At 51.2% G+C, this 16,446-nt stretch overlaps 2 protein-coding genes across 2 annotated transcripts; one reads left to right on the forward strand and one right to left on the reverse strand.

Annotated features, from left to right (window-relative positions):
• Positions 1-4,000: 4,000 nt before the first annotated feature.
• EAH_00006120 (hypothetical protein, conserved) lies at positions 4,001-7,107 on the reverse strand (the record flags this gene model as incomplete). The annotated part of the gene is made up of 3 exons (XM_013396251.1): positions 4,001-5,008; positions 5,385-5,547; positions 5,720-7,107. The coding sequence occupies 3 exons, from the start codon at positions 7,105-7,107 to the stop codon at positions 4,001-4,003; spliced, it is 2,559 nt and encodes an 852-aa protein (XP_013251705.1).
• A 3,341-nt stretch (positions 7,108-10,448) lies between these two features.
• On the forward strand, positions 10,449-16,350 carry EAH_00006130 (hypothetical protein, conserved; the record flags this gene model as incomplete). The annotated part of the gene is made up of 13 exons (XM_013396252.1): positions 10,449-10,468; positions 11,121-11,318; positions 11,606-12,243; positions 12,459-13,149; positions 13,255-13,393; positions 13,739-13,862; positions 13,967-14,036; positions 14,178-14,424; positions 14,641-14,818; positions 15,197-15,265; positions 15,402-15,460; positions 15,644-15,841; positions 16,330-16,350. The coding sequence occupies 13 exons, from the start codon at positions 10,449-10,451 to the stop codon at positions 16,348-16,350; spliced, it is 2,652 nt and encodes an 883-aa protein (XP_013251706.1).
• Between the last annotated feature and the right edge of the window lie 96 nt (positions 16,351-16,446).

Consider the following 16,446-nt stretch of genomic DNA (forward strand, 5'->3'; position numbering starts at 1 on the left):
TGCCGCATCCAAGGAGAAACCATTAGACCCTTTTCTTGGCTTTTCAACTATTTGAACAGCTAACAATAATACTGTTTCCCTTAACTGAAAACACTAGAAGACATTTTGAGGTATGCAAGTGCATAATTAAACGCTCCACCCATAAACTGTCGTGTGCAATACAAGACAGCACCTGTGAAAACAGGTTAATCGCGGGACTTTCTAGGGAGTGTAATTCAAGTTTAGCAGTTGAAGTTGGAAATTGAGACGTTTAGGGTTCAGGGATTCGGGTTTAGAAGGCCTTTAGTCTCGGGTCCATGTTACCTCTAAGCGTACGCGTCTAGACCTTAAGCTGAATGTGGTTGTTTGCAGACAGAAATGAATTCTCCAAGTGAAGAGAACAGAGGGTTTACGGTTTATGGTTTCGGATTCCTTGGATTCAATCGCTCGCTCAATACAGGGTCTCAGGCATTGAACTCAAGGCAGTTTTAATCTTCAGGGTTTATGGATTATGGAATGTGCTTTAGGGTCTAGGGTTTAGGGATTACGCGATATGCTGCAGGGTTCGGGTGTATGAGATATGCATAAGGGTGTGGGGAATAGCTCAAAAACGCTAGCGCAAAAGATTCAGGATTTAGGCTATTGTTTAGGTTAGCAGGTTTCATTGTAAATACGCAGCATAGGGATCGGGGTTTGCGGAGGAGGTTTAAGGCAGCAGGTTTTAGGGTTTCGTGTCTAGGGTTTAAGGTTTCGTGTCTAGGATGTGCGCTGGAGATTTCGTGCCGCAGGTTATAGGGTCTATGGTTTGCAGTTCCAGAATTTAGCCTGTAAGATTGCCGCGTCTGCGGCTCCTAGTGCTTAGGGTGTTCGGTTTCTGGCCTCGTTCTGTGGTGGAAATTTCAAGCTGCAGGTTTTAGGGTTTAGTGTTCCTGATTTACGGTTTACACAGTTATCGGGTTTTTGAGTCTTTTTAAGGGTTTTTATGGAGACTCTAAGCAACATCTAGGGTTATTAATGGTTTGTAAAGTGATTTTAAGGGTTTTAAAGGGTTGTCGAAGGCTGTTAATTCTTTGTAAGTTTTTGGTGTTTGTGGTTCGTACCGTCCTCCTGTTGATGACATTGGAGAAGAGTTTCGCCAGAACGGCAAAGGCGGCGACGGCGGCGACTGTAAGCATGAATCTCTGGTTTCTTCTTTGACGGTGGGCGCCGTGCGGTCTGTGGTCTGCTGCGTTGGGGTCAAGACTGGTGGTTTCAACTGCAGTAGGATTGGAAGGAGTGGCGATCGAAGGGCTTTCGTCGGGCACAGACTGGCAACTCGTCGAAACCACAAACAAAGAAAACAGAGCAAGAAGCGAAGAAACGGAAAAACACAAACAACGCAACGACCATCTTCTCCTCCCGCTGAGCCAGGGCCCAGCCGCAGCCTTAAACTTCATTTTCCTCGGTTTATCGAGGGAATCTTCATTCAAATCCAGGCTTATTTGAATCTCTACTACTCAAACAAAACCAGTCTTATATTATTTCAAGAAACAGACAAACCCTCCGTCGATACTGTCCACAGCGGGGGGCCCTGCACAGAGGCCCAGCAGCCCCTGGTGGTTTTGTGCTCAGCAGAAGAGTCTCACACCCCATGAACCCGCTGCAATCTGTTAAGTTAAACCGTCTCCTGAATAAAGTGTTCCTGATATTTGGATGCATTGCTAAAAACTTAAATTGCGTTTAAGAACACATTTTTGTTGAACGCACAAACATCGAAGGTCTGCCCCACCCCTGGTTGGGTCGCAGGCTGTTGAAGGAGCAGGGGGCCTTGAGGTTTTTCTCACCGTCTTTTCCCTATGATACGTTTATCCATGTGTTGCATTTATATTGTATATGTTGTTTAGATGCACTTTCGCCTTGTTCTGCACCTAATACCAGCTCTCAACGCGCCGTTGTGTCACCCGCCTGCCTCGTGTGCATGGGTATTCTCCTCTGGCTATATTTTCCTTATTTTTGCATCTTCTGCATTTCATGTAATTTCCACCTCCTTTCTGTGTGTTCGGTCTGCTGAAGGAGATAATGTTCAACCTCCTATAGCCACGGACGGCGGCAATGCCAGCACATAATTCTTTGCGTTTTCATCAAATGACCTTGCTAACATATATATAGTCTTGCGTACACCCAGTTGTAAACAAATACATAAATGTATTTAAGATGTGTGCTGTAGCCAGACAGCTTAAACTGTTTAAAAGTATATATACTTAAAAGTATATATACTTTTAAACAATTTAAGCTGTCTGGCTACAGCGCACAGCAAACCCCCCTTCAATTCTGCTGCGTTATAATCGCAGGGCAAGTCAACATTGGGGGCAACTGGGGTTCCACAGCTGTTGCCTCTCTACTTCTGCTGCTGCATCAGCTGCTGCTAGAGTTGCTTGCGCATCTCTTGTTGCTAGAGTTGCTTGCGCATCTCTTGTTGCCGTTGCTGCTAGTCTTAAGAGGCTGCAGCTTGTGTTGCTGCTTCTGGTATCGCTGGTGATGAGGCCGTGGGAGTTCTGTTGTTATTTCTCTGGCTGCAGTTAGTTTCCATCCGGTGATTTGCATCGGGGTAGATATAAAGATGCTTTTGTACACCACCGCAGGAACAGTGCTGCTGGTATGCTGCAGCAACAAGAAGCCTCGATGCAGCAGCGCGCAATTGGAAAATGACGAGGCAGTAAAAAGAACACGAATGAATGGAAGATGCACACAGAAAAGGCGCGCAACGCAGCGACGAGAAAGGGAAACAGAGAAACAGGAAAACAAATAAAACTGAGCGGGAGGGAATAGGCCAAAGAAAGAGAACAAAGCAAACGCACAGACAAATAAGACAAAAACCAAAACGAGTAACAAATCAAAATGCCGTGCGGGCCACAGGATAAACAAAGGGACTTGAACGAGATAAATGAACAAAGGAGACAAGCAATACTACATAAAGGCACAAGGGGGCTGTCTCGCACTACACGTACGCCTGATTGTTTTTAAAGCAGCAAAACGAAATAATCAGACGAAAGTCACATACATCCCAGTAACGTACACAAGCATGTCGCAGCAGCCGCAGCAACACCAGCTGTACCAGCAGCAGCAGTAGCAAGAACAGGTGGTGTTATGGTGCTGCTGCACTGCTCCTGGTGTGGTCCCTGCTGCTGCTGCCTCTGTTTTAAAAAAATGCAGAGTAATTCCCAATTGGGATATACAGATCTCTGGATGCTGGTATTTGGTGCGCATGAGTTTGTTCGTCGGCATTTCTTTGTGCAGCTCTGCCTCATTAGCGACAAGGAAAAGGAGTTTAAGGAGAATTTCACCTTCTAAGAGCAGCAGTAGCAACAGCAACAACAACAAAAACACAGCACCACCAAAAGCACATCTGCTGCTGATGGTCTGCCGCTGCAGCAGCAGCAACAGCAGCAAGCAAGCAAGCCACTGAAAAACCGCCAGACAAACAAACTAGAGTATACACCAAAATACAAACAATAGAAACAGTGTAGAAAATAAATTCAAAAGTTGTTTCCCCCTTGGGCCCAAAACTCGTCCAAGCAAAACTAAATAACAAAGAAGCGCAAGAAATAAACGAATAGTAAAAAGAAATATCCCACTCCAGGCAGCGCTGCAGCATCTATTCGTTTGGCTGGGTTTTGCTGCTGCTGCAGCAGCAGGCAGCAGCAGCAACAGCCTTTGTTCATCTCTGTTCAACTCGTTGCTGCTGCTGGTGCTGTGGTTGCTGCTTTTGCTGCGCGGTGCTGCGACACCTGCTGCTTCGTAGCCTTGGAGGCAGCAGCTCTTGTTGCTATTCTTAAAACCAAGCAGGCTGCACCAGTCACAGTGAAAAACAAGTGGTATTTATTAACTTCGTCCCGCATCTGAATGCCACCATTCGGCTGCTGCTGCATTTGCTGCTGCAGCTGTTGCTGCAGTTACTGCAGTTACTGATGCTGTTGGTGCTGTGCTAATCCAGGAGGGGCAGTTATTGCAGCGGTTGCTGTCGCTATTGCTGCTGCAGTCGCTAACGCACTTGCTGCTGTTGCTGTCGCTGCCTGTTGGGTCTGCGAATGAGGAAAGCGTTGTGCCCATCTACTGCAACGGCAAACCCTCCCCCAACATCAACATGCCAGCTGTTGTTGCTGCTGCTGCTGCGCCTGCTGCTGCTGCTGCTTCTGCTGCTGCTGTTCTTTAGCGCTGCTGCTGCTGCAAGGCGGCCTGAGAGAAGCTGGATCGTTTTGTGCTGCAGCTCGCCTCCGCCCATTCCCCTTTGCAGCCAACGATGCAGCAAGTGCAGCTGAATGAACTCCGATTTAACTTCGGCCCACACGGTTAGGGGGAGCTCCTCCTGTTGCTGTTGATGCTGCTGCTTAGGCTGCTGCTGTTGCTGCTGCTGCTGCGGCTGCATGGCAGTGCGTTTAGAATGCGGTACTTCTGCTTTTCCTGTTGCGGCTGAGGCTCCATCGGTCGCCGCTGTTGGAGCACCTTGATGGCCTGATTCAGAAGTTTCACTGCTAGCAGCACTAGCAGGAGCAGCAGCAGCAGTAGCAGCAGCAGCAGCAGGAGCAGCGGTGCAACCGAGGTGAGCACGTTCCCAAGCGGAGGCCTCCTGGTTTATGTGTCTCTTTAGCAGCAGCACTTGGCTGTGCAGTAGCTGCAAACGACGACGCAGAGCTGCAACATGGGCGCCTGCCACTTCAGCAGCAGCAGCTGGTGTTGCTGCTGTTGGTGTTCCCCTTTTTGTTGAAGATGACGGCGTGCTTGCTGCTGCACTCTCTGCTGCTGCAGCATCCGCAGCAGCCCCCAAAGGAGTTGGCAGCAAGCCAGTGGCGGCATTGGGTGCCTCTACAAGGTCTGCAGCAACAGCAGCAGGTCCTTCGCTTTGCTTCTCTTCCTGCTGCTCCTGCTGCTGGTCCCGCTGCTGCTGCTGCGTGAAGCTAACAAGGGCCGGTAGCACAGCAGACCTAAATGCGTTGCGGAGGTACTTTGGACTTCCGTTCGAAGAGTCTTCACTCCAAACACTGCCCAAAGCCTGCAGCAGCACCAGCAACAGCAGTACCAGCAGCAGCAGCAACCAGAAGCAGTAGCAGCAGCAACAGCACCAGCGACACCAGGGGAATAGCAGAAATACTAGAAGCAGCAGTAGCAACACCAGCAGCAGCAATATCAACAGTAGCTGCAGCAGTAGTAGCAGCGGCAGTTGCAGCAGTAGAACTGGCAGCAGCAGCATCAGCAACAACAGTCCCAGCAACAGCACTTTGAATGGCAGCAGCAGCAAGTTACAACAGAAGCAAAGATCAGTCTCCCTCGCAGTTCACAGCAGGACACGCTACAAGCAGCAGCCGCAGCAGCAGCAGCAGCACCGGCACCAGCAGCAGCACCAGCAGCAGCGGCTGGCAGTAACTCACCTTAAGGTAGGAACGCAGCGTTTCCTTCGGAAGATCCAGGAATGGCCTCCCTATAGCTAGCTGGTTCTGGCTAGCTAGCTGCTGCAGGCCAGCTAGTTCCTGCTGGCAAGCTACGTGGTGGAATGCATCATCTGCTGTAAGGGCGGACAGGGGTTCCATTCCACTGCAACGCACAAACCCAAGCAGCAGCACCAGAAGCAGCAGCACCACGTCCACGCGTAAGCAACGCGCTGCAGCACTGAAGCAGCAGCAAGGCCACCTCTGCGCCAATCACTAGCCCCAGCATGACAGGCTACAGCCGCAGTGGCATCAGCAGCAGCAGCAGAACCGCCTACTGAAGGTTGAGGACGTTAACTCCCCTGAGGAGTTTTAAAAAAATCGTCTCCAACTGATCGTCCGCATGATGCCCAGTCAACAGGTATCCCCGATGCTGCTGCTGTTGCTGCTGCTGCTGCTGCTGCTGATGGATGATCTTAGTCAGTAGCGCTGCAGCCTCGACTCGGCGCCAGTTGCGCATGAGCTGCTGCGGCGACCCTTTGCTGCTGCGTTTGCTGTTGGCCTGCTGCTGCTGCTGCTTTTTGCATGCGCTTAGAAGGCTGTCTGGGAGCTGCCTGCAGTGCAGCGGAATCCCGTAGGCGCGGCATGCTGCTGCTATTTGCTGCTGCTCTTTCCTTGCTTCTCTGGGGCGTAGCCGATGGTCAAAGTACACCGCAGCAACCATCGCCCCCATGCCGTTCACCTGCATGCAAGCTGCCATTCCGGTGCTGCTGCTGCGGTTGCCGCTGGTGGTGGTGTTGCTGCTGCTGTTGTTGATGCTACTGCTCGGCGCGTGGTTACTCACACCCGTTCCTTCTGCAATGCTGTCTAATCCATATCTATCCTGTCGTTGCTGCCGCTGTTTATGCTGTTCTTTCTGCTGCACCGCTTGCTCAAAGCTGCAGGCAGCAGCAGCAGCAGCAACGGCGCGCGGAGTAGCAGCGCTGAGGCCAAGCCCACGTGCAACTGCATGCAGAAGAGCTGTGCTGTCTGAGCCCCCGCTGCAACTTAGCAGTAAGACAGGCAGTTGTTGCTGCTGTCGTGTTTTTGCTGCTGCTGCTGTTGCCTGTGTCGCTGCTGCTGCAGTGGTCCAAGCAGACTCCACGCAGCCATCCGAATGCTGCTGCTGCAGCACGCGCAGCAAAAAAGAGGCAGCGGCAGCATCAACGGTTTCTACAGCAGCATTACTATTGTCGACAGGTGCGTCGGCAGGAGAAATAGGAGGAGCAGCAGCAAGAGCAGTAGTAGCAGCAGCACCACGAGCAGCAGCAGCAAGGCGTGGGTTGTACAGACGGTGTCCTGTTGAATTGTTATTCGCAATGCTACCCTGACAATAGATATGCCTGCCTGATGTTGCTGCTGCTGTTCCTGCCAATGCTGTTGCTGTTGCCGGGTTTCCTACTGCTGCCCCTCCGGTACGTGCTGCCGCTGCTGCTGGGTTTCCTGCTGCTGTTGCTGCTGTTGCAGCGTGAGCAGACAAAGGGGCGCTCCCCCTCTGAAGGCAGAGAAAGCCGCATGGCGGCACTAGAGGCGTGCCTGCTGCTGCATGCTGAAGATGGAGCAGCAGCAGCTGCAGCAGTAGGAGCTGCTGCAGGAGCAGCAGCAGGACGCAAGGGTCCTGCTGCCGCGGTGGGCGGCTGCCGGCTGTCTTGCAATTGAAACAAACCCTCAAGCCAAACATGTACATAAAAGTGGAGAGCAGCTCAGCAGCCCTGCTGCAGCTGCTGGTCTTGCTGCACCGACCTGCTCGTGCTGCTGTCCGTCAATAAGGCATTATCTACACAATAAATATACTTAAAAATAACTCCAAAATCTTTTAAATTAGAAGATACCAGACAGACAAGGCCAACAGACCAGCACGAAGGGGGCTTGTACGGTTGAGGGGTTGTGTTCTTAACAGGCTTTGTATAGGATCCACACACGAATGTATATGTTTAGCATAAACAGCTTCAAATATATAAATATATAACTATACACGGGTTTTTAAGTAAAGCAAATACCTTTAAATATACAAGTGTATCTCAATGTATGGGGGTACATAACAAGCCGAGCCCAAGTATGCAAATCCGTACGCCTCGATGTTGTATAGAACAAAAACAACCCCAAAGAAGCAAATATATATGGTTTTGAATAGGGGAGCATAGCAAAAATAGCTGTAAATGAATATATATATGTATATATAGATTATGTGCGTTGAGGTATGTGTCTGCGTTGAACTATAGATAGGGCGAAAACCAGAAGATTTCCACAGACATCCGACAAAGATCTCTCTCAAGTTCGTATTTGTTTACACTTCTACTTGGGTCCACGTTTGCCACAGAGGGCGAAGTAAGAGTCATTAAATGTTGCCGACGGTGTCTATACTATGTTCTCCCCGATGTTGATATTTGAATACTTCCGCGAGTTTTGTTGGCAGCGCGCACCCAGAAGCAGCAGAAGCACAACAGTGGTTTGCAGTGTGCGTGCAGATAGAAAAATGGGGTTTGCCTGTGCTTGAATGTGAAGGTTCCTTGCAGCAATAGTTGCAGCTCCGTGCGTTGCATCTCTTCTCAAGGCGCTTGCTCTCCCCCATCCCCAAGCCCTCGTGCCGTTCTATCCAGAACATCTCGGAAAGGCAGAGGGAGTTATCTTCATCTAGGTGGAAGTTAAGTGTGCGATCTCACGGCAGGCCGAAGTTATTTGAGCACTTCTGCGCTGATCCAAGTACGAAACACTGAACTGGAATCTTCATTTGTACTGGACAAGCTGTAAAGTTAAACTGATATCTGAGACGAAGAGAAGATCGTGCAACCCGACTGACTGTTCGTAGGCGAAGCCTCCAAGTTTACTCTTCATCGATAAAAGGCATAACACGGCAATTGGTATTGCTGTGATCGTGAAATGAAAGCTTTATTCAGAAGGGGGTTAAAGCTGATACGGTAGTTCGGTTGGAACAGTTCACCACTGCATAATCCTATGCTGCGATGGAGCACTCAGGGAAGGGCGCCAGTGAGGCCCCCAGATAACAGTTTTAAGGTGTATGCGCCGGGGAGCAACGAGAGACTGCACCTCCCAGCCCTGCCAACAACATGTTCAGCCTTCATGACAAGAGGAATGCGCTGAGCTTCCCAAGGAAGGGTAGAGCGAGAGGGTTGCAATGCGTAGAAGCGACGCAGGGGACGATGGAGATATGCGTGCACTCCGTTCTGGCTAGCTCGCCAAAACAGCAATTTAGGGAGGGTGGGTCCCGTGTACACCGGAGAACTCTCAGAGGCTTGAACTAGCAAGGAGCTTCCTGAGGGCCATCCTTGCACTAGATGCCCGATTCACCGCGTCGAACTCACTCCGGGTGCAGCACCGAACTTTATTCCATGGCAGTGGCAAACCCCATATCTTGCAAAATAATTTGACCGGGAGGTGAATGAACAATGGGCAACGCTCAATGGTCAACTAGCGAGTGTCGAGCCAACAGGTTCTGACGACGCAAAGGAACTGGAGATGGAGCTTCTATATTAATTAATGCATTACCAACGGTGAGGTGAAGCTAGGCCTGGTTGGGGAAGGATGCGTCTCCTCTATGTTGCAACACTTCTGGCTTCAGCTTCTACACCGAGCTAGCCCCAAGCAGAAGCATACTAATGCGCCATTTCAGCGGTTGCACCGACACCCGAGAGACTTGCTTAACATTTGCATGAACATCAGTAGCTGCTGTCAAGTAGAAACGCATGCACAAAGCATAGACAGACCATACTACACCAGCCCCGATCCTTCTCCGTCCCCGTACAGAGCATCTCTTGGCATGCCTGACTGCCTGCTTGCACAGAGGTAGGGGAGGGATATTGCCGGAGGGGACAGAGTTTCGAACAAAGAAAAGAAAGGAAAAAGTGAATAAGGGAGCGGTGGGCAGGGCTTTTGCAGGTGCTATTTTTTATGATGCTTCGACTACGGACCCGCACCTTGCTGCGGGTTCCGTGCTCACTGACGTGGCCACTCCTCAGCAAAGCGTTAAACGCGTGCCGCCTGACCTTACCTTAATGCCACCTGAACGCTGACGTCCCAACCAAGAAAAACGTTGGTGACCGACTACCTCTCGCTGGGGGCCTAACCCGAAATACAAAGGCATATATATATATATATATATGTATATATATATATACATATATATATGCACATGCAAATTTTCATCTATCTGCATATTTATAAATAAACTGCATGCAGCTCAGTCGGTGTAGGTGGAGGTGCGCCTGCGCTAGCTGTACCTATAAATTTAGTGGGACGTAGGGGAAGGCACGGACAGCAGAATATAACAAACGGACCAAAGCAGCAGCAGCATCAGTAGCTGCATCCGCACCAGGCTCACACTCAAACGCTGCTTTTGCTCAGAATCCAAGGGTAGAAAAGTAACAGGCTGCTACTACCACCATCGTCGCTGCTACTGCTGTTGCTGTTGCTGTTGCTGCTGCACTTGACATCTCGTTGCTGTCCCCTCATAGCAGCAACGAAATACGGTTGAGACTCTATCTCCACCAGCATGAGCAGCAACTGCAAGAACAACAGTAACAGCAGCAATAGAAACAACAGCAAATGCAACAGCAACAACGGCTACCCCAACAGCACCAACAGCAGCAGCAACAGCAACACCAACAACTGTACAACTGCAGGAGACATTGGAAGAGCATGAAAGCCCCACATAGACACAATACCACGGCACGAGAAGGCAGCAAAGTCCGAAGAAGTGCTGCACCAGCAACACACCCGCGGCAGCTGCTGCAGTTGCTGCTGCAACAACAACAGTAGCAGCAGCACTCGCAACAGCAACACTAGCGACACTGTCTACAAACCCATGTGGTTCTAAGCTAGCCCCTGCGGCGTTATGAACGTGTCACCTGCCTTGCTGCTGTTGCTGCTGCTGCCGTGGCAGCTGCTTCTGCTGCAGCGGCAACTTTAGAAGTTAAGAAGAGGATGCCACTGTAGCAGCAACATAGGGTACAGCAAGAAGCCAGTTGCAGTCGCAGCAGCAGCAGCAACAACATCAACAGGTGAAGTACGATGAGGAGGAGCAGCAGCAGGTGACCCTTGTGGGATGACACACTCCGCGTCACGACAGCAGCAGCAGCAGCAGCAGCAACAGAAGCAGCAGCAGCAGAGCACATCGCCGAATATTTTTTTAGCAAAGGCCGCACAGAGACGAAGTTAACAAACTTTTAGCAGCGGCAGCAGCAGCAGCACAGCAGCAGCAGCGACCACGGACGGGGGAGGTCAGCAGCAGCCGCTGCTGCCGCAGCAGCAGCAGCAGCAGCTGCAAGACCTCTGCAGCAGCAGCAGCAGTCTTATCTTGGGAATTCCCCAAAGTAGCAACATGATTCACTCTAGAGAAAGCAACAAATGCTAGAAATAAGCATTAAGTTAATAACCAGGGCTTCTGTGCAGCAGTAGCAGCAGCAGCAGCAGCAACAACGGCAAAAACAACAGCAACAGCAGCAGCAGTCCGTTAGCTTCCCGCGCTTATTGAATAAATCTTCGAAATACTTCTCTCAAGAAGCACGACGGAGGCACACATACTCCTTTAGCATCAGTGACAGCCTGTCAACAGCAGCAGCAGCAGCAGCAGCAACAGCAGCAACAGCAGCAGCAACAGCATGAGCAGCTGCCACGGCAGGACAGTCACAGGCCAGACTACCTCTAGCAATTCGTAGCCTGTGGCACGTGCTCCTGCTGCAGCAGCTGCTGCAGCAGCAGTCCTGAAGGAGCAGCAGCAGCAGCAGCAGCAACGGCGGCGGCGGCGGCGGCAGCAGCAGTGGCAGCGGCAACAGCAGCGGCAGCAGCGGCAGCAGCAGCGGCAGTAGCGGCAGTAACAGTGGAGGCGGTCTTGCTGCTGTACGGCGCAACATACCAGGATCAGCAACGACAGCATGAGCAGTGGTAGCAGCGGGAGCAGCAAGGGCAGCAGCAGCAGCAGCAGCAGCAGCAGCACCAGCACCAGCATGAGCAGCAACGACGAATAATGGTCTCGTCAACAGACAGCCCGACCTCCTCCCCTGTGAGGCGGACTGAAAGGTAGGCTTGGAATGGCACTCACGATCGCGCACAAGCAGCAGCAGTAGCAGCAGCAGCCGCAACAGCAGCGGCTAGTGTTAGAAGCAGCAGCAGCAGAAACGGCAGTATAACCGTGCTTTTGCTGTGGTGTGATGTTTGCTGCCGATCAGACGGGGGCCTGATGCTGCAGCAGCAACGACAGCAGCAGATGATGAAGATTTGCATGCAGCGCTGCTGCGGCTGCCGCAGCACCTGCTGCTGTCTACAGGGATACGAGAAGCAGTGCTGCAGCCAGGTGTCGCTCCAGAATCTCTTGTTCGCAGGCATACCACAGCGTGCGACTGCAGCAGCAACAGCGGCTGCAGCAACAGCAGCAACTGCTGCGCTTGTATTGCACTCAACGGGGCCTTTGCTGCAAGACACTCTCTGCGCGGCCCAGCAGCTGCTGCCATCAGCTGCAGCAGGGAACCCCACAAAAAATCGTCTTATCATCAAAATAGCAACAGCAGCAGCAGCAGCAGCAGACGCCTCAGTGGCTCCCCTAAGGGAGGAATGAAGGGGGGACCAGGAACAGCAGCAGCGTGCCCAGCAGCAGCAGTGAAGCCGCCGGCATGCGTTAGTGCTGTGCTGCAGCAGGAGAGTTCGCTGCAGTTGCTGCTGCAGCAGATGCAGCACTCCCCAGAGGCAGCAGCAGCAGCAGCAGAAAGAGAATCAGGGGCCCTCTCTGCCTATTGCGTTTACTGTGCTGGCCATTTGCTTATTCCAGGCTCTCTTAAGCTCGAGAAGGACAGACTTGTATTCAGGGAAGGTCTGCTGCTGTTGCTGCTGCTGCTGCTGCTGTTGCTGCTGGCTTTTTTGTTGCTGTTGTTGCTGCTGGCTTTTTTGTTGCTGTTGTTGCTGCTGCTGTTGCTGCTGTTCTGCGGCTGCAGCCGACTCTCCCGCTGCGGATTTCTTCACACTTGCTCACTTCTGTTGCTGCGTTTCCTGCTGTTGCTGCTGCTGCTGCTGCTGTTGCTGTTCCAGGTCCCCCTACGGACGGGGAGGGTGAGGCGTTGACGAAGGGAGGGCAGATTCCTGAGGTGTATATACACCTGCGCGACATCTTGGAATGTGCATGCGTTATGGCTCCTCCTCTTGATGACCTTGTGGCTTCTTCTGCATTTGCTGCAGCAGCAGCAGAAGCAGCAACAGCAGCAGCAAAGCGCAGCAACACCGTCGCAACCTGCAGCTACCTCGATGCTGATGCAGAACCGCCCTCCTATCTTCAGCTGCTGCTGCGGACGCTTGGTGCTGAGCACCAGTCACCCCCTTCCGATCAGCAACAACAGCAGCAGCAGCAGCAGCAGCAGCAGCACCAGCCCCAGCAGCGGAGGGGGAGAAAGGCTGAGTCGCGTGCAGCAGCAGCAGCAGCAGCAGCAACAGCAGAGACAGGGTCTGTTCTATCAACTCCGCGTGATTGCCCTATTGCAGCAGCGGGAGACGAGATCCCCACGGGCTCTGCTGCTGCTGCTGCGGCTGCTGCTGCTGCACAGCAGCAGCAGCACCAGAAACTGTCTCCTCAGAGAAGGGGATCTATTGGAGAGTGGTTGAAGGCGTGGAGACACTCTAGCCCTCATGAGGCCCCTCGCTCGCCAGAGCTCAAGCAGCAGCAGCAGCCGCAGCAGCAGGAACAGCACCTGTCTCCAGTAAAGGTGCAGCAGACGGCTCCTGCAGAGTAAGCAGCAGCAGCAGCAACGACCGTGACCCGATTGCTGTGGAGGGTTTGTTTGCCTTCCAGGGTTTAGGGTTTAGGGTTTAATGTCTACGGTTTGTGCTGCAGGCGGCGACGCAGCAGCAGCGGCAGCAGCAACTTTGCGAGTGCAGCAGACAACCGGCGGCTGTTTGTTCTTTTTGGGTTTTTAAGTCGTGCAGAGGCAAATGCATTCACAAGACAACTGATTGAAAAGGTAGACGCATGGGTGAGTGTGTCATCTGCTGCTGCTGCTGCTGCTGCTGCTGATTGTGCTTGGGGTGGTGGTGATGCTCCTGCTGGTGATGAATAGGCTGCTGCTGCCGATGCTGCTTTTGGTGCTGATGCCGCTGCTGATGGTGCTTGTGCTGCTGCTGCTGCTGCTGCTTCCATTGTGCATGTCAGTGCTGCTGTTGATGCCTTTGCTACCGCGGCTGCTGCTACTGCTGCTGCGCTGCTCCTGGGGCGAGGACGCCTATTGAAGACGCAACTACAGCTGCCTCCCGAACAAGCAGCAGCATCAGCAGCAGCAGCAGCAGCAGCATGACTATACTTGTGTGTTGCGAATACGCAGAAAACAGACGAGGAAAAGGAAGATGAGGAGGAGGAGGAGGAGGAGGAGGAGGAGCAGCAGCAGCAGCAGCAGAAGGCCCTCCGTCGCTGCAATCGCAGCTCAACGATGGTGCCCTGCTCTTCAAGTGCGGTTTAGGGTTTGGGGGGTTTAGGGTTGAGGCTCTAGGGTTTAGAGTTTGAAGCCTAGGGTTTAGGGTTTAGGGTTTAGGGTTTGTGTGATGTGGTTTAGATGCGGTTGTAAACGCTTGGGAAGAGGCTCTAGATCGCTCAGCGGAGATGTCGCTGCTGCAGGCCAAATCGTAAACCCTAAACCCTAAACCCTAAACCCCAGCTAACCTTGCGCATGGGAGTTTTGTTGCTGCTCCGTTCGTGCGGGGTGTGGGTATTGCAGCGGGTTTAGGTTTTAGGGGTTTAGGGTTTAGGGTTTGTATGCGTTGCAGCTCAACGCCTTACGGCAGCTGGAATTTCGGGGACGAGGACGCGCAGCAGCAGCAGCAGCAGCTGCCGCAGGAGCATATGGATTTATGGTTAGAAGAAGGTGCAGCAGCAGCAGTTGCACCTCCGCAGCAAGAAGAGATGCGAGACCCTCGCTGCTTCTCTTTGGGGATTGCTGAAGGTGCTGCTGCTCCTATTCTGGATCGGCCTCCGGGTGCAGCAGACTTTGTTACACCGCATATTGCTGCACAGGTCATTTGCTGCTGCTGCTGCTGTTGCTGCTGCTGCCGCTATTGTTGCTGTTGCTGCTGCTTCTGTTGCTGCTGCTGCTTTTGCTTCTGCTGCTGCTGCTGCTGCTGCTGATTCCGCCGTTGCTGCTGCTGCTGCTACTGGTATTACTGCTGCATTACTGTAGTGCTGCTGCGGCTGCTGCTGAGGTTCCTGCCAGCCTGCGGTTTGGTGCTGCAGCAACAGCGCCTGCTGTGTGCGGTAGTTGTTTTTGCTGCTGCTTTTGCTGCTTTTGCTGCTGCTGCTGCTGAGGGTTTGCTGGAGTTAGGCGTTGAGGTGTATGCACAGATTTGCATGCACTTGCCACTGATGCTGTCCCTTAAACGATGGGAACTCGGATTCTGTCTCAAGCTTCACGGTGTCTCCTTTCAAACGTAATCTGCTGCTGCTGCTGCTGCCTTTGCTGCTGCTGCTGCTTCTGCTGCTGCTCTTGTTGCTGCTTCCGATGCAGCTGATTTTGCTGCTCCAACAGTTGGATTTGCTGCTGCTGCTTTTGCAGCTGGGTGTTCTGCTGCTTGTGCTTCTTGCGGGTTCTGTTGCTGCTGCTGTTGCTGCTGCTCTTGCTCTGCCGTGTACATGAAGCAGCCAGCCGTTCCTGCTTCCTATGGGGGTCGCACCCTCAGCTGTAATATCTGTCAGGTACTGTGCTGCTGTTGCAACTGCTGCTGCTGCTGCTGCTGCTGCAGGTTTTTTAGGCGTGTATCTCACTCTGGTGGTTGTATAATTGCGGTTGAAGATTCAAAAGGAGTTGTCTTTGGTGCATTTACTGAAGAATTTCACAAGTCCTACAAATACTACGGATCGGGTACGTACACCCGAAAACCCTAAACCCTAAACCCTTAACCCTAAACCCTAAAGAGCCCTGCGATAACGCTGCGTGCCCACTTCAGGAGGCACCAAGGTTTAGGGTTTAGGGTTTAGGGTTTAGGGTTTGTGCGCAGCCGACACTTTCGTTTTCACTTTTAAGGGCCCTGACGGGAAGCAGCCCGCGGAGAATCCCGTAAGCCTCCTGTGATTAGGGTTTAGGGTTTAGGGTTTAGGAATCCATGTCTGTTGTGTGTTGCATATGTTTTTCCTTCAATTCTTTTTCATTTATAGGGTTTGTATTCTTGCTAGCTCTTCGTGGTATCGTCCCCGTTTGGGCATTTAGGGTTTAGGGTTTAGGGTTTGAGCGTATGTTCAGACGATCCACGTATACACCTGGAGCAGCAGCAACGCTTTCTTTTGTTTTACTGATGGCGAGATGATTGCAGTTGGTGGTGGAGGACATTTTGCTTTAACTATTGATGGAGATTTCTTAAGAGGAAGCTCTCAGTGTTGCAGCACTTTCAACTCACCTCCTCTTGCTTCTTCTCCAGACTTTCTTCTTAAAAATCTACAGGTAAGCATGCGATGAATTATATGATTATCTTTGTTCTTATCCTTGGTGGTTTGTTTGTATATTTATATATATATATATATATATATATATATATATTATATAGGTATATCTTTTTTTGATTGCCTGTTTATTTATTTGTAGGGCGATAAATACAAATAAATGAATAAATGTGTATATATATATAATTCTTATATATGTAATTTATATATATATATATATATACATTTATTTATTTATTTGCATTTGGTTGGTTGTTTACTTATCTCTGTGTAATATAATTTATTCGTTTTGTACTTGTGTCTTGTATTTGTTTGTATTTGCACTTTGTGTTTTATCTTTTTTCTACGTTTTGTTGTTTATTTTCATTTTTTATTTTCATTTATACTGGTGTTTGCATTTATAGTTTGTATTTACATTTATTTATAAGAGACAGAGTTCGTGGGTCACTTAGCGGGTAAGGGTTTAGGGTTTAGGGTTTACGGGGTAAGGAGAGAGGATTGAGGGTATAAGGGTTTGGGGGAGAGGGTTAAGGAGAGAGGGTTTATGATTTAGGGCTTGGGCGAGGGTTTAGGGTTTAGGGTTTAGGAAAGCCCGCAGCACGGAGG

The sequence above is a fragment of the Eimeria acervulina genome, genomic scaffold (assembly GCF_000499425.1).
Source record: "Eimeria acervulina Houghton genomic scaffold, Eah_scaff26, whole genome shotgun sequence".
Lineage (NCBI taxonomy): Eukaryota > Apicomplexa > Conoidasida > Eucoccidiorida > Eimeriidae > Eimeria > Eimeria acervulina.